Below are 23,251 nucleotides of genomic sequence, written 5' to 3'. Positions count from 1 at the left end.
ATTCAGGGACTAAACATTAATCTAAGGTCCACTCCCTCCGTTCAGTGGCGCTATTACATGTAAAGGTACTTCTTTACAGGTCTGGATGCAGCGTCATTTCGGAGAGAGCTCTGGTATACTACAGGTAGCATTCAATAGTATGACATGCATGCACTAGTCCAATCTGCAACAGCTCACTAAAGTCATTTGTTATCTGGCGACTAAGTAATTAGTGGTATACAACTAGTTCCCCATAGTCAGATGGCGCGAACAAAACTACCGGCATCACATTTAGGAGAACCATGCTGACATCTGGGGCGTGTTTCTGATCGTCTCCTTTACATCGGAGACCAGATTAATTACATTAGTGTTATATCAAATGAACAGCTTATGTTTTAGCTTCGGTATCTTTAGTTCGGACATAGCAGACACGAGCATCGTAAACATATATATTCCAACTGCAAACAGTATATCTTGAACTTTACATTCCGTCTCTAATTCGTAAATTTGGAAAGTCTGTCTTCAAATAAATACAAGTACAGTCTGCAAAGGGTTTTCTCAAGCCCCAAACTCCCATTTATACCGGCCGGTTTGATCAATGAACCATAAACCGTCAAGCTATATCACCAGCTGTGACGCGCTCAGATGGTTTGGGTTGCAGGCAGCATCAACCCCAATGTCGCGACCTGTTTCGTTATAACGCGGACCGTGACAATGTCAACCTGATCTTCAATATATTGTTTTGCAGACACACGAGAATGAGTGTTTTTGATTTCAACTACAAGTCGGCTGCGTAAGGATGAAACACATGTACACTGATTCAAATAATGTCTGCATTCGTTCTTAGCTCTACTATAGGTCCTTGTCATAATATGTCCCGGGACTATACACACTTCTTGACAAAACTTTCCCTGCAATGGCCGGCATGCAATGCTTATTGCAGCAAGAATAACAATTCAAATTTATAAAGAAGGCATTTTGAGATACTTTACTCCATCCATTACACTATTCGTCTTCGAAGTTTATATTCACAAAAGAATGCGTATGAAGAGCTATATGGACGATGGTTTTTACATCAAAATGATAAATACTTCTCATCATGATCAGTTAAATAAACCATAAATTATACAGAAAAAGTGATGTACATTGAAAAACCCTGAATCAAGGCCACGTGTAACGGCTGTAGATCGAGGACATGTGGCCACTGTCGATGAGTCTCAGGACCCGTTATAATAAGGACGTATGTGCACGCACTCGCTCTCGGTATATATAGAGACTGCGCAACGCTATCCGTCATCAGTCATCTCATCCCAGCACCATAGAAAGCTGAGTGAGGCCTCTGTTTTCACGTTTACCTTGTTTTCCAGAATTTTCAAGCATCTTTTAAGCCATTCATCATGGTAAGTACATTTTTTCACATGGTAGTAGAACATAACGGTGTTTCTCAATCAAACTTAACAATCACCGAGAATTTTCAATGCGACGGATTTTCCATACAAATAGACATAATTTATTATCGGTTCAGCAACGTGGCAAGGAAACAGTTTAAATTTCTATGTTTAAACAGGGAAGTAATCGTATGTACCGCTGTATATCTTCCGCACCACGCCCCTGCGATTTAAAGGGCAGCCCTTTTAAATATTGATCGTGCTATCGCTCCAGACGTTTCTGTATTTAGAATATGCAACACGTAATTTTACCCTACAACATCGGGTTTTATCTAAGTGTACGATGTACAATTTTAAACTGAGTTTTCTCTTAGTCATCCAGTCAGCCTTGTGACGTTGCCCGACATGTCTTCATCACTTGTACACTTGTGGGGCTGGAGATAGCAAGCTCTCAACACCAGACAGTTATAGGTACCTGGCGCGATGCCGGGCGGGAATATCACTTTCGTTATAACGCAACCTTCGCGCAACAGAAATCGTTTTCAGGGAAACTATGTCGATCTCATATCTTATATTCCTTATAAAGGCAAAAGTGGCAATGGTTTAGTATGATTTTTATATTTGTAATGAGAGTAGTATTCGTTACTCGTTAAAGCGAATGTTTTTTCTTGCGATGACACGTGATGTACCAAAACGTAGACAGAAAATGTACATGACACTACACATGACTCGAAGTCGAACTAAATAAAGTCATGAGTCCTTGCGAAGTATAGCGCATGAGTCATCCTTATCTACTTTGGAAATATTTTGTAAATACTTGTATATTTGAATAAGATGGGTTGAAGCTGAGACGGTCACTGGGATGGAAAGAGGTCGATTTGATTCGAATGTTGACCTAGTTTAACCGAAATTGTTTGCAGAGAGTACCACGACAAAACTATTCAAGTACACGATGACAGTTTTTAGTGGAAAAATATTAAGGTCAGAGTGAAACCTGTGCGACAGTAAAATCCGAGTCCAGCTCCGAATGACAATGCGTTGGTTTTCCTGTTTGACCCACTTTCTGAACACATTACATCTGAATAACTGCGCATCTGGTTTTTATTACAAGTAGCTGCAAGCTTACATCATTCAGTCAGCAGACGACCCCGTTTGGTACGACTTAGTGGGACGTATTATATTTCAATACCCATTATCCAAGATCCTGCTGAGTTAATTGATTAATTATACTTTATATCACATCAGACATTTGCTTCTGCGTGTGGTACCAATTATGATTTCTGATATTGGTGAAATACGACTTGCGCGTTAATGAGCGAATCGGCCGACACTTCCAGGTTCCTACATAATGTATATTGCTTGAAGTAGCCTAGCATTCCTTTTCTGGTTCTATTTTCAAAAGTTGTAGCAAGCAGCTGAAGTATTTGTCTGAAGGAAACATCATTGGTATTTGAACTGAGATTATTCAAACTGGGGAGCAACCTTAAGACCGCACAGGAGGACTAAATATAACAGACGAACTCGGTGTGAGCTCGGCCGGTTTACACAGCCAAGCAACATGTCCTTGATTTGTGAAACTCGCAGTTAGAAAACACCAACAATAGCTTGTTAGTTTCCTTATCAGGCGCCAAGTACATCGTCATTCACTGTCAAGCTTTCATATTGTTTTGCGTCTTAAACTCACTGCTTCGTGGTGTGGCCCATCCATTAATAGTAAAATAAGTAGTCAGTATCCGATGTCGCTTAGTGCTGTATAACGAGGTTCGGCTATAAGGCGATAGGTGATGTGCCCGACAGGTCATCGTGGCTACATCAGTATCTATTGCTGTATGCTACTACTTGTCTCACCACACGCATCAAACTGGGCCAGGACGTTCATTGTCAACAACTTGTTTTTTGAAAGGGACAATCGCATATCTTTTTCTTAAAATAGACAGATTATGACAATATTTTTGTGGATATTCAGACAAAGAGACATTATATTTGATCCTCTCATTTGTTATACATTCACTGCTCATATTTTCACAAGTGGGATTAAATATTCATACTAATATGTTGTACACCTATCTGATGGAGGTGGAAGAATATTCTGCACTGAAATTGATATATAAACGTGATGTGAAAACCAGGACATTAAAATCAATAAGCAAGTTGAACGTTAGACTAAGGCTTAGTCTCTGAATATATATAATTCGTGAGAGTAACAAACAAGCCCATTTATATTGAAAAGGAGCCCTAGGAAATCTAGACTTGCTTTATTTAGAGCTTTAGCACTGCAGGGAGGGCTTGGCAGTAGGGAAAATAATGTGGTTCAGGGACTGTGAGACAGACTAGTTGAACGTATGCGACTGTAGGTAGATAGTCAGTCATACAGACTCTGAAACAATTATATCCAAGAAAGCCCAAGCAAGTCTGGAATATGTGGCAAGTCTAGATTCAGGGATCTTTTAATTATATTTTATTTATTTTTATTATGAACTGCTTCATGTGTAAAATATGTTCATTTCAGAGACTAGCTGTTCTAGTAGGTAGATTGTAGTAAGTGATTAACAGATCCACGGTGACTTAAGCTTGGTTTGTTTGTCGTTTAAAGCTGTACTCGGCAATATTCGGCGATATTGTTACTTGTATATAAACATGCGTGTATCAGATTGTCGGTGTTTTCAGGACTTATCATGTATTGGTTTCAAGGTTATGCATAATGCTGTATTTATCAATATTAGCCGACGACAGGTGAGCGTAGAGAAGTAGAGCCCTTTATCATAATGAATCTACGATTCCTGAAAAAAGCCTGCTGTTAGTTTGGTGCAAGTCGTTTGCGAGTGAAGAATTCCAGGCATACCAGTTGTGTTATTAACATATTCAGTGTGGTAGGCAGCAACGTTTAGGTAATAATCCGGTGATCGCTTGAGACCTACTTTCATCATGTTCTGTACACCACGCAGTCTCGATATAACGCGATGGCGGAGGCTGGGCAAGGCAGCCGGCGTGTTCTGGTTGACACGTATGAACGCAGAGATTTCCACGTATTTACCGACTGAGCACACCTTCTAGGTAAAGCAGTTTCAGCCGGACAGTTGATGACTCATTCGACATTTCGATTGGTTCATCCTGTTATTTCAAACTACCTTATACAGAATAAATGACGCATAACTTGGTGACGCATAGATAGATATATATGGCGACCTGTCTTTCATTCACTCCCGAAGAAAGGGATACTTTCACATCTTTCCCAAATGTAATATAATGGGCCAGTGAGTTGCTGCGCTTGACAACCGGCGCTAGCTGAGATGACAAGTGTCCTTTACTCCTCAAGGCTAGCCCAATTTATCAGGCCTCGAAGACATTTGAGTTAAGTGATCACGAGTAGCTGGGGGCTATTTCTGCTTATCTGCGTCACATACTAGCTATAGGTGCACGGTGGTGATAAATCAAATGAACGAACATTTAGGGGCTATTCACTGTTATGCAATGTGGGCCTATCGGATAAATGGCATGCGCTTTTCAACCCAATAAATGTTTATCTCATTATCCACGTGTATTCCTATATCCGAATAAATGTTAGGTTGTTAGGAATATATGCATTGATAACATCGGATGAGGATCGCTGTGTAGAGTTCACCACTTGCCACAGGCGATGAGGAAAGTGAATAAGTTTGCTAAATTTCGATGGTGTTTTTAGATGATTTAAGGTTTCATTTTATTTTTTTGTTTCCAGAGGGAATGTATCTCTATCCATGTCGGCCAGGCCGGAGTCCAGATGGGCAATGCATGCTGGGAGTTGTATTGTCTGGAGCACGGCATCCAGCCTGATGGTCAGATGCCCTCTGACAAGACCCTCGGGGGTGGGGACGACTCCTTCAACACCTTCTTCAGCGAGACTGGAGCAGGGAAACACGTCCCCAGGGCCGTCTTCGTCGACCTTGAACCTACTGTTGTCGGTAAGTACCTTATTTATGGGTGATTTATAGACTCTGTTGATTTTTCTACAGTCTGTTTTCATTACTTTACAAGTCTTTCACTTGATAATCATTAAATTTAGAAGTGTCTAAAACATTACGATCAGTCTTACGAGGCAAACGTAATTGATAATTCGGTAATTTGGCGCTATTAATCGTCATCATAATTTAGGGGGAAAGCAGAATCTTTTACCTCGAAGGACATATCTTCATGGTCCATACTAGAATATTGCTAAAAGCGACGTAAAACCATGCTCACTCACTCACTCTTTTCTGTTCAACAGATGAGGTACGCTCCGGCACATACCGCCAGCTGTTCCACCCCGAGCAGCTCATCACCGGCAAAGAGGACGCCGCCAACAACTACGCCCGTGGCCACTACACCGTGGGCAAGGAAATTATTGACCTTGTCCTTGACCGTATCAGGAAGTTGGCTGACCAGTGCACTGGACTCCAGGGCTTCCTCATTTTCCACAGCTTCGGTGGCGGCACAGGCTCCGGCTTCACGTCTCTGTTGATGGAGAGACTGTCCGTCGACTATGGCAAGAAATCCAAGCTTGAGTTCGCCGTTTACCCCGCCCCTCAGGTGTCTACCGCCGTCGTAGAACCCTACAACTCCATCCTGACCACCCACACCACCCTGGAACACTCCGATTGCGCCTTCATGGTCGACAACGAGGCTATTTACGACATCTGTCGCCGCAACCTTGACATTGAACGACCTTCCTACACCAACTTGAACCGTCTGATTGGTCAGATTGTCAGCTCCATCACTGCCTCTCTCCGATTTGACGGTGCCCTGAACGTGGATCTGACCGAGTTCCAGACCAACTTGGTGCCCTACCCACGTATCCACTTCCCTCTGGCTAATTATGCCCCAGTCATCTCCGCAGAGAAGGCCTTCCATGAGCAGCTGACTGTTGCTGAAGTCACCAACGCTTGTTTCGAGCCTGCTAACCAGATGGTCAAGTGTGACCCCCGTCACGGCAAGTACATGGCCTGTTGTCTGCTTTACCGTGGTGATGTCGTCCCGAAGGACGTCAACGCTGCCATCGCCACTATCAAGACCAAGAGAACCATCCAGTTCGTCGACTGGTGTCCCACTGGTTTCAAGGTCGGCATCAACTACCAGCCACCAACAGTTGTCCCCGGTGGTGACCTGGCCAAGGTCCAGAGAGCCGTCTGCATGTTGGCAAACACCACCGCCATCGCCGAGGCCTGGGCTCGTCTTGACCACAAGTTCGACCTGATGTACGCCAAGCGAGCCTTCGTCCACTGGTACGTGGGTGAAGGTATGGAGGAAGGAGAGTTCTCCGAGGCCCGTGAGGATTTGGCTGCTCTGGAGAAGGACTACGAGGAGGTTGGAGTCGACTCTCTCCCCGAAGATGGCGATGAGGATGAGGGAGAAGAGTACTAAACAGGACACACCCATTTCTCATATTCCACACGTCTGTTTTTCAGCTCAATAACATTTCCGTTCAGACACTTTTATGTTGAAATTGTCTTTGCAATGCCACGATTGTTGTTGTTCACATATTCGTTCATGTTGTTATGTTTTGAATTGAAATTTTAAACTGGATAGATCTGAAAATTAAAAAAAACCATGCAGACGACATATGACTTTGTTTTCTGTTTTCTAAACCTGAGAACAAAACAAACAGCACAGCAATTACGATGATGCCGGTTTGTCAGAGGCAGGGATGTACCCAGTAGGAGCTGTTCCGTGTACAAATTCGGGTTATATAGGTCATTCACTACATCTTTGCACGATGAATTATAAGTGGTTCTGGGATAGCCTTGCGGTGAAAGCGGTCGCTTGTCCCGCCTTATGTCCCGTTTCGACACCCCTTGATGATGTGATTGGATCATTGCCAAAAGCGGTGAAATACCTACTCATTGGCTCGCCATCACTTCTGGGCGTGAATCTTGCTCCATAACATCAATCGATGGATTGTCTGGTCCAGAACATGCAAGGACCGTCACCATTCAGCTGGAATATTGCTCAGTGGGTCAACTAACACGAACACATTTATAGCTGATCCATGTTTGTGAGATAGTACCTTACAAACAGTTCGGACCGACTCCGTGGTGTAGTGGTTAGAGCGTCCGCCCGAAGAGCGGAAGGTCGAGGGTTCGATCCCCGGCCGCGTCATACCAAACGATGTTAAAATATGGTACTTGCTGGTCCCTGGCTGGCGCTCGGCATTAATGGGTACAATAAGGACTGGTCGTCTCGGAGTCAGTATAATGTGTCTGAGTGGGTTATTCATGCTTAACTGCGACATGGTATCACAGTAAGCTAGCATTATAAAACCAGCTTAAGCTAGTCTGGGCTAGTACAAGCAGACATACATGCACACACATGCATGTACGTCGTCATATGAGCGAAATAGTCTTAAGTACGACGTTAAACCCCATTTCACCCCTCCTTACAAACAGTTCTTGCGTGACTTGTCTTACAGTTTGTAATGCGGCTACTTCAAATGGACAACACTCTACGTATTGGCATTTTTGTCTGTGGGATAGGCGCGTCATTCTCGTACAAAATCGTAAACCCACGAGGCGACCACAGCATATTTCTCACAAAAATATCGCAAATATTTGCTGCGACTCCTAAATCGTCACGGGTGTGTTTCGTGCCAGGATCAGCTGATTTTGTGTTGTAACACCGCATTACCCCATAGTTTGTCATACAGACCCTAAAACAAATATATCCAAGAAAGCCCATGCAAGTCTAGAATATATGGCAAGTCTAGATTTCCACAGTTTCAAGAATATTTCTGAAAATGAAGATTCTCAGGTCTCCTTTTCATTATATATATATTTTTTTATTATGAACTGTAAACAATATTCATTTCAGAGACTAGTTGCTATTCTACATCACCCCTCAACGATCCTTATTTTGTCTTCCTCCGTCTAATCTAACTGTTGTAGAAGACTTAAACACGGGGTTTTGCCTCGTATCAAACTGACGTCTTGACTTTGTAAATTACTTGTTAAAGCATCATTAAAATCCTCCACTCCTACGTTTTCCTCTTCGGTTCGAGGATTGCGGCATTTGGCCCTCAGTCATCCCAAGATTCGACCACCGTGGGTGCGAACTCCATCAAGCTGACACCGTGTTAAAATGGCTATTTTCAATAAAGTAATTACAGCCAAGAAAAGTAATTGGACTTGAGAACTTCTATTTTGAAAAACAACAACTTATATCAGACCGACTAGATATATGTAACACTTATGTAAAGAAAATGTTCACACCTTTCGCTAAGGTGACTCGAGTCTAGGTGGTGTTTGGTCCTGTGCATAGAACTAGGCCACAAAGCAGTTTAAGTTAAGCAACGTTGGGGAGTCCTTGGATGGGTGACCTTGTTTGGCAGCTTGACTCCTGAGAGTTTCTAGGACTTCAGTCCTGTCCCAAAACCAAGCACATGTGAACTCACCTTGGGCAAGTGAGTTTGTTCACAATTGCCTCTGTTCGCCCAGCAGAAAATGGGTACCAGGTGGGATGTCATGTAACTATAACCTTCTTGCGCCTCACGGGCAGCTTGGGTTATCCGGGGTAATGATGAACTGCCTGCACTATGAGCATGCTGTCGGTGTGGAATTAATATTATTATTATCTTTGTGCGTATGGTTATAAGCTAGAACAGCAGAAAAACATCGCTGCGTGCCGCCATATTGCTGGAATATTGTTGGGTGCGGCGTTAAACAACAAACCAAATCATCACATGCGTGCTTCTTGAATCTTTCTCTCCATGACGTTTTGCGAAGGATTATGGCGAAATGTTTGCCGGTTCAGAAATGCCCAGGATCCTTGTTAACCGATAAGATGAAAGTCTCCAGTACACCATGCCCTATGTACGTCTGAAATCGTGAGTTGGTTATCATGGTGGTTTGGGGTGGGATGCCACTGGGTGTGGTCTTCACTAATTCGTCACAACTCGCATCTTTTCGTCATTAGCCATTCGGCATATCCCGGATCGAGCTCGAGCCTTGTGTTTGGGGAATGTACAATAATTTATAGCAAAATCTTAGTTCAGATTAGTATATAATATCACGTCCCCCCAGCGCACCTTGATCATATGATCAATGGGGATTCGGCCATAGTGAGATGGGTCAAAAGCCGCTGTGAACAGGCTCCCAGTTACATCACGGAGTGTCAGCTTAATGTGGCAGAACCTGAATTGATGCAGATCTCAAACATTTACTAACTGAAACCACCCCCTGCAGGGGTATGTACTGAATAATCTAGGAACATCATAGAAGCAGAACGGATTCAAACCCACGATCATTGCTTCAAGTGTGGTCAAGGGAGGCAACTCCACAAATAGAATCGTGACGCTTCAGACGATTGGACCATCCCATATTCTCCCTAATGTATAACATACAAAATAAAAGAGTACACACTTAATGGTTTGGGATCATTTTCCAAAAGACAACGTAAATATTTCGCAGTGTTTTGATCATGACTTACTAGTGACAAACAGTGTCTAAAAGTTGAAAAAAACCCACCATACATAACGTATCCAGATGGGACGCTGCCACCGCCTGGCGTCCCTAGCCCGACGTGTATAGTAATGAATGTCGACATAGGAGGGCGTGATGAATGACCAAAGAAGAACCACCTATAGGCTATCTAGACACGTATATACACGGTAACTTCCCAAAACCCCTACATCCCATAACCCATACAGCTTATAACAAAGTTCATGGTCCAGTGCACTGCTAATCTCATGCCTGTTACCTATTTCATACAATGGACCAGCCTAAACACTTAGCAGCTAGAGAATGATTTTAATGAGCAATAACTAAACTAAGAGTTTGCGAGAATGGTTTTCTTGGTTGATAACAAAAATATTTTAAGGTTCAATAATATTGAACTTGAGGTTTAATTAACTTCATTAAATATCATGATGTCATAACATATTAAATGGGTCTTTTTAATGTTTTTTTTCCTACATGTTATCTGTCAACCTTAAGCAAACTGGTTTTACCATGTTCCAGCCTCCCGATCCCCATTTTGTTGGACTTTTTATCTTGGTACCCTCCCCCAAAAACGCAAAATCTGCAATAAATGCATCACAAATTTTAGGAAACAAAATATGCCAGAACAATTTTGTGTGTCTGAGATAGGCAGAAGTCCGCTAGAATCAAACTTAGATATTAAAGTGCACAAAAAAGCAATTTGAAACTACAGTCGCTTGTTATAGTGATTCCCAACTTCATGTTTACTAAAAGAGCTTGTTTTGGAGACACTATCCACCCACTTTCAGATAACATAATCATAAGAACATAATTTATTCTCATGTTTTCACATATTCATACATGATGCCAAGGGTTCAAACTAAATACTGAAGCCCCGTCTAAATGTAAATTAAAAAATCCAAATCTTTGAATGTTGATTATGACGGTAGTCATCCAATACTATACTGAACATATTCTATATGATATTTTCTGAAGTCATACCATTATCCATTATCTCAGTTTACTGTCTCCAACACTATTACAACTGATATTATTACCATTTGCAAAATATGTCTTCTCACTACGTACATCAGGAAGCTGAAAAAACTAGTTCAACATTTATTTCATCTCAGATATTTAAAATGAATTATTAAAACCCTAATAACAACAGCACAATCTTATTCCCTTCTCATCTGCATACTCTGTGTAGCTTAATCTCACACTGTATACTCCACCCTGTAATCTCTCCTTTGGTCAGTTCATTATGCCAGACAGGTAAATGCCGCATGTTGTTTTAACTAATTGTAGGGGTACTGGGCTGTAGGGGTTTTGGGAGACAACCATATACACCATATACAACACTATATATAGCCGCTGATGTGTGCTATTTACAAGTCTGGTAAAATATCTTATTATTTCTCGTTCCAAATTAGTGAGTATGGTTTGAAAAGGACGGGGGGAAACATTTAGTTGAAGCTATTATCTAATAACACAGGTCGTTGGTTTTATCAGGTTGTCCATATATGACATGGATTCCCGGTGTTTATAGTGCCTGCTCAGGTTCCGACATTGGTCTGTGTGTATAACGTCACGTTGACTATGTATAAGTCCTATAATTAGAACTAATCATCCTTGTTGTTATCTTTAACATTTATGTGAACGTAGACACTTTTGCCCTTCGGTTTGTATTTAGGCCGAGCACGGGGTCAGTACTGACAAGATATATGATTTAATTCTTATATTTACTTGTCGTAAAATTATTCTCGCGGAGAGATTATCATTACCATATCTCATCATAACATAATTATATAATATATCAACAAGTGCCTCATATTCGGGCTGTATTACCCAACGTGAAAAGAGTTCTCACAATATCCGGGTAATGCTACTACACAAAACTCCCACCATGCACCAGTGGTGGAGCTGGTCAGGAAACACGTCCGGAAGACAGAAACAAAATGACACTGCAGTAACACTAACCACAACCGACATTCGGGATGTGTGTCGTTACAGATAACTCGCCTGCTATTTGAACTATTTCCTCTTGGCGATACAGTTCATAAATACCCGATGATATTTCATGCCGGTATTTATAAACTTCGGCATATGAATCCTGTTGTCTTTTACTGTTCCTACGCACAGGCGAAGCAGTTCATGAATGCAAAGTTGTTTGGACTAGGTGATGGTGATTTAAAGCGTATGAATACTCGCACACGAAATAGTGTCGGTATGTAAGTATATGTGTTAAGGACGAAAAACAGGTGTGATCTCAGAATGAAAGAGACAAGAGTTATCTCCCTTTTCCGAAATTCAAATTTGACACCTACCTCACAAAACATTGTGTAGATCCATTACAAATTGATAGAAAGTTATAATTCTTTTTTTGCAAATGATTGTCTCTATATCTGTCCATCCAAAATGAGAAAAAATACAAAGTACAAAGACGTACTTAACATTATGATTTTATTAAAGCCAAATGTGTTGGCTTTCATATGATATATAATATGTCACCCTTTCTTTGTATTTCATATTTTTAAAAAAATCAACATTTACAGTAGTGGGGTACCTAGTGTGTGAAAAAAACGTTGACTAGTAAGACTTACATATTCTAAAAATTCAGATATTTTTCCATAGGAACCAATGTTCAAATGTTTTGGACCTCTGAGGTAAATAAATCATGCCTTATCTCTTGGGGAGGGTTATCCGAGACAGGTGCATGCCCACACTGCCCACACATTTCTCTAATACTAAAACCCTGAACGAGACAAATATACAGCTTGGTCAGATTCAGTCTCACTGGGACTCTTTTTCAAATCAAATGGAGTTTAATTGTTTCTATCAGAGTTTTATATTTTCATTGACTAAGTGTTAGTTTGGCTAAGTCATCAATGAGCCGAAGTGTACAGCGCAGAGGAACGTGAAACATACAACCAGTTTAGAACAGGAACTCGGTCGTTGATTAGAGTTGTCTCCCTTACATCCCTCTCTTGTTACGAAAACATGTTGCCTTAGTAGTAGAATGTTTGTAAATAAGTTTGGACCGTTCTGACAGCATTTTTTGAGTTACAAGGACGTCCTTTTCCTACAACGTACGACAATGAGTTACTACGGCGGTGCCTACCAACAGCACCCGTACAGCGGGCAACAGCAGCCTGCGTACGGGCAGCAGTATCAACAACCCTACCAACAGCCAGCTTACAACCAACCGCACCTGCAGCAGTACAATCAACAGTGGCAGCAGAGTCAGCACTACGGCCAGTATGGCAGCTATTACCAACAGAATGTCTTCTCCGTTCAGGCACACCAGGTACACTTCTTGGAATACATCGCCCAATGTCCTTATTAGTATTCTGTAGTATAAACTGACATTAGCCTAGAATGTCAACGCCCATGAAGTGACAAGACAGTTGGGTCTCTGACACTACTCACCAAATACAACACTATCTTTAACCAGCTAGGTCATCACTTGTCACTGCAATCAACGTGTCATGGATGCAGTGTGCGAAATAGTTTCCAAATTTTGCAAGCCAGACAGGCTAGCTATGCCTGAAAGTTACTAGCCCACAAAATTATTCACTGGCCCGAGATTTGAATGTTGACACGGGTTTCATTAGTAAGCTGCAAATATGATGAACATTTTTATCAGGCCATAATCTTGCATGATTTAAAAGTGTATTATAACTTAACAATTCGGAGAGAGTGATATACATGTATTTACAAAATGACCCCTTGAAAATTCACTAGCCAGTCTGGCCAGTGACTGTGGAGATCACTGCATGGATGCCTAGAAAAAATATATCATACAAATTTGATATCACTTATGAAATCAATATGCTCAAACTAAAGACCATACAATTTACTTAGTTGTTACTGTATTTCAGGCTTTCCAGTTCAACAGTGTTGATGAGCTTCGCCATGTATTTATGTCTGAGATGTCCAAGAATCCTGAGAACCAAGTGAGTGAGTTAATGAGTTTAGTTTTAGGCCGCACTCAGCAATATTCCAGCTATATGGTGGAGGTTAGTAGATAATCAAGTCTGGACCAGACAATCCAGTGATCAACAGCATGAACATCAATCTATGCAACTGGGATATGATGACGTGTCAACCAAGTCAGCGAGTCTGACCACCCGATCCCGTTAGTCGCCTCTTACGACAAGCATGGGTTACTGAAGACCAATTCTAACCCGGGTCTTGAGAACCAAAGTAACACATCTATAAAATCATCATCATATTTAGTCACAGTAGCATTTGTTACTTATTGATTCCCAAGTTGAAACTAAATAATCAAGCAGGACTCAGTCTGTAGGAAAACAAGGCGTGAAACCGACAAACAACAATTAAATGTGATGCAATGAACAATTGCTTGAAAAAAGTTTCATGAAAAATTGAAAATATTCTGTGCATTAGAGGAGGGTTCCATAACATTCCATCACTGTGTCAATATAGTCTAAATATGGCACACCACTGCCCCTCACTGACTCTACAGGTACAATATATAACACTGCCTCACATTCAGCAACATTTTTATGATAGATGTGAACATTTTCTTATAGAGTAGGAATGCAATTCAAGCTGAGGACTTGGTGAATATTCTGAACAACACACCAAGTATAAGGAATCACTTCAGAGGTAAGGGAGACCACAAGTACTGGGTAGACATAGTGGAGAAGCTATCACTGGTGGCATGACAGGGCTCGATTTAGTGCTTTGTTACTTGCACTGGTGCAACCCAATAATACAAAGTGAAATCTAGTTGTTAGTCTAACTTGCACCAGGTGTAAGTCAAGTTTCGAGACTGACTGACTGAGTTTGGTTTTACGCCGCTTTTAGCAATATTCCAGCAATATCCAGCAATATCACGGCGGGGGACACCAGAAATGGGCTTCACACATTGTACCCATGTGGGGATTCGATCCCGGGTCTTCGGCGTGACGAGCCAACGCTTTAACCACTAGGCTACCCCACCGCCCCTCAAGTTTCGAGAATAAATCAACAATAAATCTAACATTATAAGCATAAATATGTCAGCTCATATTTCTTCTAAACTTTGAATAGCAATGGTACCAAAACATTGCTATTTATAGACACCTCTTGGCTATGACAGCTCCAGTAAACTGGAACCAGCTGTGTCTCTGTGTTGCTATGGTTTCATGGGTATAACATCACGGAAATATGTTTATGTGCACCGAAACCTCTGACGTTTTAACACACTACGTTGCAACTGGAATGTGGCTGGTGCAACTAGGTTTTTATCTTAGGTTGCACCTAGTGCAAGTAGGTTAACATCTCTTAAATCGAGCCCTACATGACACTGGTATATGGGCAGTCTTGTAATTATAATGCGTCAAGAATCAAGAAGTATGTATCAAACTATTTTGGGGCATACTAGTAATGGACTGCAGCATTACTATGTCAATGTTTGTAATAAATGAACTGCAGTAGAACTAAGAAACATGGAAAATATCTCGGGGTAGGATCTGTAATAAAATACCCATGATTTTCTCTCTAATTGATTGTGTGGAAAGTTGCATTGAGGATATTTTTCTGTTGCCATTTCAGTGAACTGGAGTCGTGAATTATGCAGGTAATTTAATTTGTTGTCAATATAATTTCAACTATTTTAAAATTTAAATGCATTATTATTCTATAATGTCCTCAAAACAGTACTTAGATACATTTGAACAATTGTGAGATTGACATGTACGATGAATGACATGTATTCTTTAACAGCAAATAGAATAAAGATTATACTGTAACACTATACATAGCTTTAGTTTGATCTACTGTAGAATCTACACTCACAGATGGATTTCTCAGTGAATTTTGAAAATGTAAACCAACAGCCTTTCATTATTTAAGGAATTGGCAAGCATACCACTGAGGAGATTCAGTAACTTTTTTACACAAGGTTTGCTTACAATTAAAATAGGTATCCAAACTGTTTCCTGTGTAAAGTCTGTCCTATAACTATGAATACATGCAACCTTTCCTTCCACTGGTCATGTTTATCTTGTGTATATCTGTTTTCATTTTTTCCCAGCATAATGATCGCCATGTTGGATGTATCCTTGACATGGGATTTTCTGAGATTCCCTGCTACTAGACGTGGAAGACAGGAGACATACTAAATGTAGGAGTTATCTTGAGATTCAGTAAAGTCACATGTGTTATATATAGTAGGGTATGTTTGTGATAGCTAAGTATGGTATCCATACATTTCTTTCATTAGGACTGTGTATTGACAAATAAACTGTATTGCAAGATATTGCGATTTTTGTACCCGTAGTGCGATATGTATTGCGATATATTGGGAACTTAAATGTTTGATAGTAAGTGACACTAATTGTACATGTCATTCCTATTTTCTACATTATAAGTCCCTAAACATATGTGTTATGGTTCTGATAACAGTAATCTCAAAATTAGGTTGCATTCTCTGGGATTCTAGTGTCTATTATGTACAATTTATAGTATTACTGTATGCCATTTTGTCATTGAATAACAAAGGAAAACATCTATTGTGAATGAAAGTCAATTTACATTTTAATTTAAACCATAAAAATCATCATAGAAATCTTCATAGATGTTCTTTACCCAATATACCAGTTCTCAGAAAAAATATTACAATACATATCGTTTGAAAAACGTATTGCGAGATACCTATACATGTATACCAGTAATACTGTGTAGTCCTACTTTTCATAGTGTTTACAGTACGTGCCTGACTGACATTCAGTAAAGCCACAAGTGTTGTATGGTAGGGTATGTTTGTAACAGCTAAGTAAGATACCTTTTCAGCCTTTTAATAGAGTTTGCAATACCCATGTGCCTGACAGTCTGAGACGGGCTTTTTCTCTCTCATTGTCCATTTCTTTTAACATATGCTGAATATGGGCATTGTTTTGTATATTTCGACTAATGATAATCCTGATCTAATGATCTGGAAAAGTGATCTGTAATCCAAGTGTGAGTCTATACAGCATGGTACACCAGTTTCCCTGAGCTTGTACAGAAATCCCAAGATGGCTTCATGCAGTGGGAGGAGTTCCTGGAGCTCCAGCAGTGTCTGGTGGCCTGGCACAACGTCTTCTGTCAGCATGACGCAAACCGGTCCGGCTACATCGAGTCGTGTGAGCTAGTCAGGGTCATCACTGGTCTATTTGGTAGGTGTTTATTCAACTTATTTTCATTCCTGAGGTCTACTCCAAGTCATATTCACATTGAAGGAAAACCAAGTTCTATGGATAGTTACCTTCTTTATTACAATGAATGCAATGTTCCGGTGTAGACACTAGCTTGATAAAAGTGGTAGTTTACACCCTAACGTTGCATTCATGGCAATAAAGAAGGTAACTATCCATAGAATTTGGATTTCCTTCATCTTTGCAAACTTCGAAAATGCCTCTCAAAGAAGACATATTCACGTTCTAAGATTTTCTGTCTCTGAACCATTTCTGGTGTCCCCCGCCGTGATGTTGCTGGAATATTGCTAAAAACGGCGTAAAACCAAACTCAGTCAGTCAGTCTGTCTCTGAATGCTTACGGTGTAATGGTGTTTTTGTAGCTTAAGATAGACCCATAGGTATAACTGTGAAATACTACAAAGAGTTAAAGAAACCACTAAACTTTGGTTTTTTTCTCAAGTTACCATCTTTTTAACCATTATTATATGAAAGATTTGTGGTTAGTCTTTTTAACCATTACGGAACACACCAAATTTATTCTTTAAAAACTTGTGGTTAATTAATACCGAGCGATTAAAAGTGGCCAAAAAGTCGCCTGCTTCCCTCTCGCCCGCCAACGAAACCACAGACAGGTTACGTAACTCTGTCGCCAGAGCACTGCAGTGACGTCATATGAGGAACGATTTTCAGTTAGTTGTATAGAAAGTGTGTAGCACGCTCATCATTTTGATGATTTCTCGACATGAACGACGACATGCCGAATCGTTGCTTTGTCGTCAATTGCTCCTAGGGGTCGGGTGATGGTGTCACCATGCACAGATTTCCACAGGACCCCGCAGTTCGTGCTAAATGGGTTATGTTTGTGAGTGCGAAGCGAGCGTTGTGGAAGCCTGAAACGATATCTTACTTGTGTTCAGATCGCTTCACGGAAGTTAAAGAATCAAAACTACTTACTAGTTATAGTAAAATATGTATATGATTGATGACCATAAAGATTTTCCATAACACAACTTGTAACATAACGATTTCTTCCTCGGAAGTGAGGTTGTGGTCGAAGTAACAATAATATTGTAAGTAGTATTATATTGACACCCACCTCGCTGCCAGGAGAGAAATTGTTATGTTATACGCTATGTCATGCAAAATCCTATTGGCCATCAATAAAATACATATTTTACTACCAGTAGAAAGTAGTTTTGATTTTGTAACTCGGTGAAAACAAACCTAAATAGCATTTATCCACAGACTGGTGGATGTTCCCGACAGGGCGCCGCCATTTTTGAAAATCGTAAAGTCTGTTAGAATTAATGAGATTATAGTTTGTTTTCATCAAGTTAGAAAATCAAAACTACTTTCTACTCGTAGTTAAATATGTATTGGAATCATAACCAAAAGGATTTTGCATGACACAACTTATAACATAACGATTTCTTCCACGGAAGCGAGGTGGGGTCGAAGTCACAATACTGCGCGATAAATTTCTTGCTACATTCACATGGTTAATGTCCACTCACCAGAATGTAGATACTAGTCAATGTGCGTCTTTATATTTGGTCTTATAATCCTAATTAGTTTATTATCATACTTTTATGCATTTTGAAACTAAATAAAAGCTGACGATCTGCTGATACTTATAGTGAATTTATAACAGAACTGTAATATCTAGACATTTTATAGTTTGCCAATGTGAATCATAATTCGCACACACACCCTAGTGTATGTTGTCTGTCTCATTACACTTCACGGCGAAAACAATGATTCTGTTGAATGCTACGACAAATGAATAAAAACAAAATGCAAATATTAAAATTAAAACAGATTAAAGTTATAGGAACAATATCAGGCCATTACCTTGTTTGAGGAATGTATCCATCAATATCCACAAAACTGTTCCAAATGATGTGTCTTTTAACAGTTTAATATACGAAAAAGTGATAAATCTTTTCAGGTATTGGTGTATAGTCTCATTGGTCACCCAAGATAGCACACCTGGCAACTAATTGCATAATGTCCGCCTTTCATTAAAAACAGTAATTTAGTTAGCCAATAATGGGCAATCAATCAATGTATTGCCGGTTAATCCTTTGAAAGAAGGACGTTGTTTTTACGCAGACACCGACACGGCAGAGTGTATTCAGTATAGATTAGTAAATCTACATACATAAACACTACCTTTGACAATTCCGCTGTGTAAGATAAAAGTAATTAATCAATCAGCGTGTTATCGGTTAATCCTTTGATCGATGTTTATAATGTTGAATATTTACTCCAGACACAAGAAATGCCAAATGGGAACCTTTGTCGGGTAATCTAAGTGTGTTACCACTAATTATACCTGTTATAAATTCATTAACTGACCATCAAGTGAATGATGACAAATAACATGTGTAGGTTTATACCACCTAACACGGGTTACAACAAGGGAGTATTAATTGCTGTATTGCATGTGAAAACTTATGGGCCGACACTGTTTTGAGAATACAAACAGATTTTTACATGACATGATTAAATATCGAGGTAAAAAAACACAGAAATGGGATCAATTTGGATCAGTCATTATACAAATAGGGCCTAACGACACCAATCAATTGTGACAGAAGCGTCTATGAAAACAAGTTGTAACTCGGAAACTAGGCAAAGCAGGAGACAAAATTAAATGCCAGTAGATTGTGAGAACATATAGCTTTCATTTTCCACAACAATTGTCACGATTTCAGGTTTATACAAGCCTGTAAACAAGATAATTTACCCCCTAAAATGTAGATGAATTCTGCATCGGCCCTCAAAGCTATTCCTCATATGACGTCACAGAGTCGCGCCGCTCTGATTGGTTGAAATTTCGTTCGCGGGTGAGAATTGTGCACTGTTGTCAAAAAGGTCGATTTAAGTCAATTAAAGGTCGAAATGAGTAGTTTTAATGACGGGGTTTCATTTATAACGATGCCAGTTAGTGATTTATGTATTTTACCCCTAGGGTTTATGTGACCTTATGCATTTAGATACTCCAGAGTTGTCCCCCCTGGGCGGTGTCTGGTGGCATTTGATGACTTTGTGTCTGTCTCAGTCAGACTACGGGCATACACTGGTGAGGCTTCTGTTGGGGATAAGTGTAAGGAGATATGTCCTTTCAGTAGGTAGGACAGTATGGGCTGTATTCAATGGAGTCTTCATGTCCAACGAATCACACATTTCTCATTTCTTTTATGAAAGTCTACTCTTATTGAAAATATTATTTCATGAAATAGGTAACTTTCTTTTTTCAAATGATCATGTTATGTAAAGAACTACGTTTCATTTCTAACAGCATTTTTTAACTGGAACTGTGTATAAGATGGTTCTACGCTGAAGGCACAAAACCCTATATGGTTACTTTTATGTGTATGTCAAACCTCACACTGTTGGAGTAGGATATGCTTATGTATCGTACATTTTCTGATAGAGGCAGGAAGCCGGGGGCTGGAAAATTGCTGACATCAGCCTGAAATAACATGCATTGTTTACCTTCAATTGGTTATCAGGTAGTGTAAGTACTGGTATTGTTGTTGTTTGTTTCAAGACGCCTTCAGGAAGAGGGACGCCCTGAGCAATGGAGGGGAGACAGGGAGAAGCGTGTTTGGCTATGATGATGTGAGTTGTTTGTATGTGTATGACATAGTGAGGTATATACTACAGTCAGGAAGATGTGGGTAGACAGTGGGGATGACATTAAAAGTGTGCTATAAATTACAGTCATTAAGATGTAAGTATATTGTTTGTGTATGACATTAACAGTGTGCTATATGCTACAGGCAGTAACATCATTAGCTGTAGATTTTCAGCATTACATGTCTTCTGTCATAAACTGAAGATTTCTTCAATGAAAGACACTTTGCTAGGTGGATAAGTGACTGAAGGTACTGAGATTCTAGATTCAGCAGTTCCTATGACATACAAAGATAATATTTAAATGTTTCAGTTTCTGAGATGTGTGATGTGTCTGTGATATTCTTCAACCAAAGAGGCCTTCATAAGATCCAGTAAGTGTTGAGACAATCCAGCAAACATGTTTCTTAATATATTATCACAATAAGTATTACAACACTATTATATCGCCATTCAGGTAGACATGTGACCTCTAAACCCAGGAAAACATATTTCCAAATTTCTAAATGCTTACCAGATAGGTTGAAGGTTGTCATTTTCTGCTACGAGAAAAGATGCTATGACATATTTTTCAAATATTGTGAAGAATGCAGGAAATGGGAGTGAGTGGGTTTTATGCGGCACTCAGCAATATTCCAGCTATATGTTGGCGGTCTGTAAATAATGGAGTCTGGACCAGACAGTCCAGTGATCAGCAACATGAGCATCGATCTACACAGTTGGGATACGATGACATGTGTCAACCAATTCAATGCACCTGACCACCCCATCATGTTAATTGCCTCTTACGCCAAGCATGGGTTACTGAAGATCAATTCTAACCCGGATCTTCGCTGGTCTACAGGAATGGGAATTAAGAATAATAAATAACATTACCAAAAAGCACTTATTTTTATATTTGCTGGTTTCAATTTTCAGCAAAATGTCGTTGGATATCCTTTTAAATGTGAAAAATAAGTTTGCTATATATGAAATGTGTTACATACATTTTGAATGTCTGATCATGTGTATATCCTTCTCTGTTATGACTTTTCTGAGTTCTGAGTGCTACAAATATTCCAGATAAAGTCAGATGTGCCAAAACACGGAGGATGTGTTTTAAACCGATAGTATGAAATTATTGTCGATTCAGATGTGAAATAGGACTGCATTTTCATCATTTGTTCTACTGTTGAATTTGTTCATTGCTGAATATTTTCAGATACTCACCATTGAAAACCAGAGATCCTTATCCTCAAGCAGGCATTCATCTTGGGCCATGTGTTGATATGGTGGTTCCATCAGAGGTTGTTGGAGATGCTATGAAGGTGTCAGAGGCTTCTACTTCACATGAAAAACCACAAGTGTAAAACTGGAGACACTGCAGGGATATTAGTTTCCCCGGAGTTGTGTCATTTTATGAAAATGCTGTAAAATTGCTGATTCTTCCTTAAAGGTCACATGCAACCAGAAAATCAAACATAATTAAAACACAATTATCACTTATTCATGACATATAATATACATTGCTGGTTATGAAAAAACATACAAACAAAATTATAAGCGTACAATCGCAAATCAAAAGTGCAATATTGTGTACTTGGGTTTACTTCCCAAGAAACGAAGCAGCCGGGATACCGAACCCAGTCAGAGCGGGTGGGTGTGCACTCAAGTGTAACGGCTGGTTCATTTGCAGATGCCGCCCTCATGCACGGCTCATTGTGTGTGTATATATAGAGATGTTGGGTTTTGTAAATACATGCTCATTTTTTGTGTATAAAATTTTGCAATCAGCAGACATCATAACATGTCATGTGTTCAAGTATCACACCTGCCTGTCTGTAATTACATAATGTGACAGAGACCGAACTCGGGCCATAAATCAATGGATTTTGTTTATGGTGTATAGCCTGATTGGTGTTAAGTTCAAATTGCATGTGGTAAGTGATAGCAGCTGTGTATTGAATATTGTCATTAGCAGACAGGCAGGCAGACACACAGGTGTCAATAAAACAAGACATTGAGTTTTTGACATTGAACGACATATCTATATCACAGTTAGGAATTCTGTCAACGCTAAATAATGACATTGCTTTTAAGTATCGAACTGAGAAAGTGACTCGGTAAGAAGAACGTGTGGTGAAATAGACAAATGAAATTATATAAACATTTAATTTACTGTCATAACATATAAAAAGCTCGCGCCTGTGAGATATCAACAAAACATTAGAAAAATAGCTCACACCAAAGCCTTCACCGAGTATTCACCGGACAACCCGCTTCCAAGCTGCGCGAACCTATTTCACTGCGCACGCATATGAGCGCAGCCCAGCTGTTGAAACCCATTTTCCCCAGAAAAGTCGGGGAAAATTAGTGAAACGCTTTGAACTCCGATTTCGCGTGTTTTTTTCATCGCGTTTTTTTTCAACTTTATAACTTGAATTTGCATTTTTGACGCTTTGTTTCGGTAAGTCCATACCGAAAGGTATCAGAATCTGCAAAGTTGTGTTTTACGTTGCATGTGACCTTTAAGGAATATTCAGCAAGTTTGTTTTTTTCTGTTTTACTGTAACCATACTCATAAATGAAAGTGATGGAAGCTGAAAACCAGTTAGAGGGTTATGAGGTCCATGCTACTGTAGCAAGGTATGGG

At 39.9% G+C, this 23,251-nt stretch overlaps 2 protein-coding genes across 6 annotated transcripts in view; both read left to right on the top strand.

The window, feature by feature from the left end:
• Positions 1 to 6,939, top strand: part of LOC124276687 (tubulin alpha-1 chain-like) — a 104,593-nt gene extending 97,654 nt beyond the window's left edge. For 2 of the 5 annotated variants that reach the window (XM_046712330.1, XM_046712331.1), the window contains exons 2-3: positions 5,086 to 5,308; positions 5,611 to 6,939. In XM_046712330.1, coding sequence (XP_046568286.1) covers positions 5,086 to 5,308; positions 5,611 to 6,743 — 1,356 coding nt within the window. In that variant the 3' untranslated portion in view covers positions 6,744 to 6,939. Of the gene's footprint in view, positions 1 to 1,244; positions 1,380 to 5,085; positions 5,309 to 5,610 lie in introns of those variants that run through there. The other 3 variants (XM_046712333.1, XM_046712332.1, XM_046712329.1) reach the window with 2 other exon arrangements.
• A 5,833-nt stretch (positions 6,940 to 12,772) lies between these two features.
• On the top strand, positions 12,773 to 22,047 carry LOC124276671 (sorcin-like). Its single transcript, XM_046712311.1, has 10 exons — positions 12,773 to 13,097; positions 13,672 to 13,746; positions 14,347 to 14,422; positions 15,353 to 15,377; positions 15,834 to 15,855; positions 16,806 to 17,077; positions 19,977 to 20,062; positions 20,534 to 20,604; positions 20,933 to 20,993; positions 21,821 to 22,047. The coding sequence occupies exons 1-9, from the start codon at positions 12,888 to 12,890 to the stop codon at positions 20,957 to 20,959; spliced, it is 864 nt and encodes a 287-aa protein (XP_046568267.1). The 5' UTR covers positions 12,773 to 12,887; the 3' UTR covers positions 20,960 to 20,993; positions 21,821 to 22,047.
• Positions 22,048 to 23,251: the final 1,204 nt, after the last annotated feature.

The sequence above is a fragment of the Haliotis rubra genome, unplaced genomic scaffold (genome assembly GCF_003918875.1).
Source record: "Haliotis rubra isolate DU_JTF1 unplaced genomic scaffold, ASM391887v1 Scf211, whole genome shotgun sequence".
NCBI classification, from domain to species: Eukaryota; Metazoa; Mollusca; class Gastropoda; order Lepetellida; family Haliotidae; genus Haliotis; species Haliotis rubra.
Note: the sequence above shows the minus strand (reverse complement) of the source record. Positions and strands in the feature narration are given on the sequence as shown.

Coding starts and splice junctions, on each gene's coding strand:
- LOC124276671 (XM_046712311.1), top strand. CDS start 12,888: ATGAGTTACTACGGCGGTGCCTACCAACAGCACCCGTACAGCGGGCAA. Junction 13,098..13,671: donor TCTCCGTTCAGGCACACCAG/GTACACTTCTTG, acceptor ACTGTATTTCAG/GCTTTCCAGTTCAACAGTGT. Junction 15,856..16,805: donor TAATGATCGCCATGTTGGAT/GTATCCTTGACA, acceptor GAGCTTGTACAG/AAATCCCAAGATGGCTTCAT.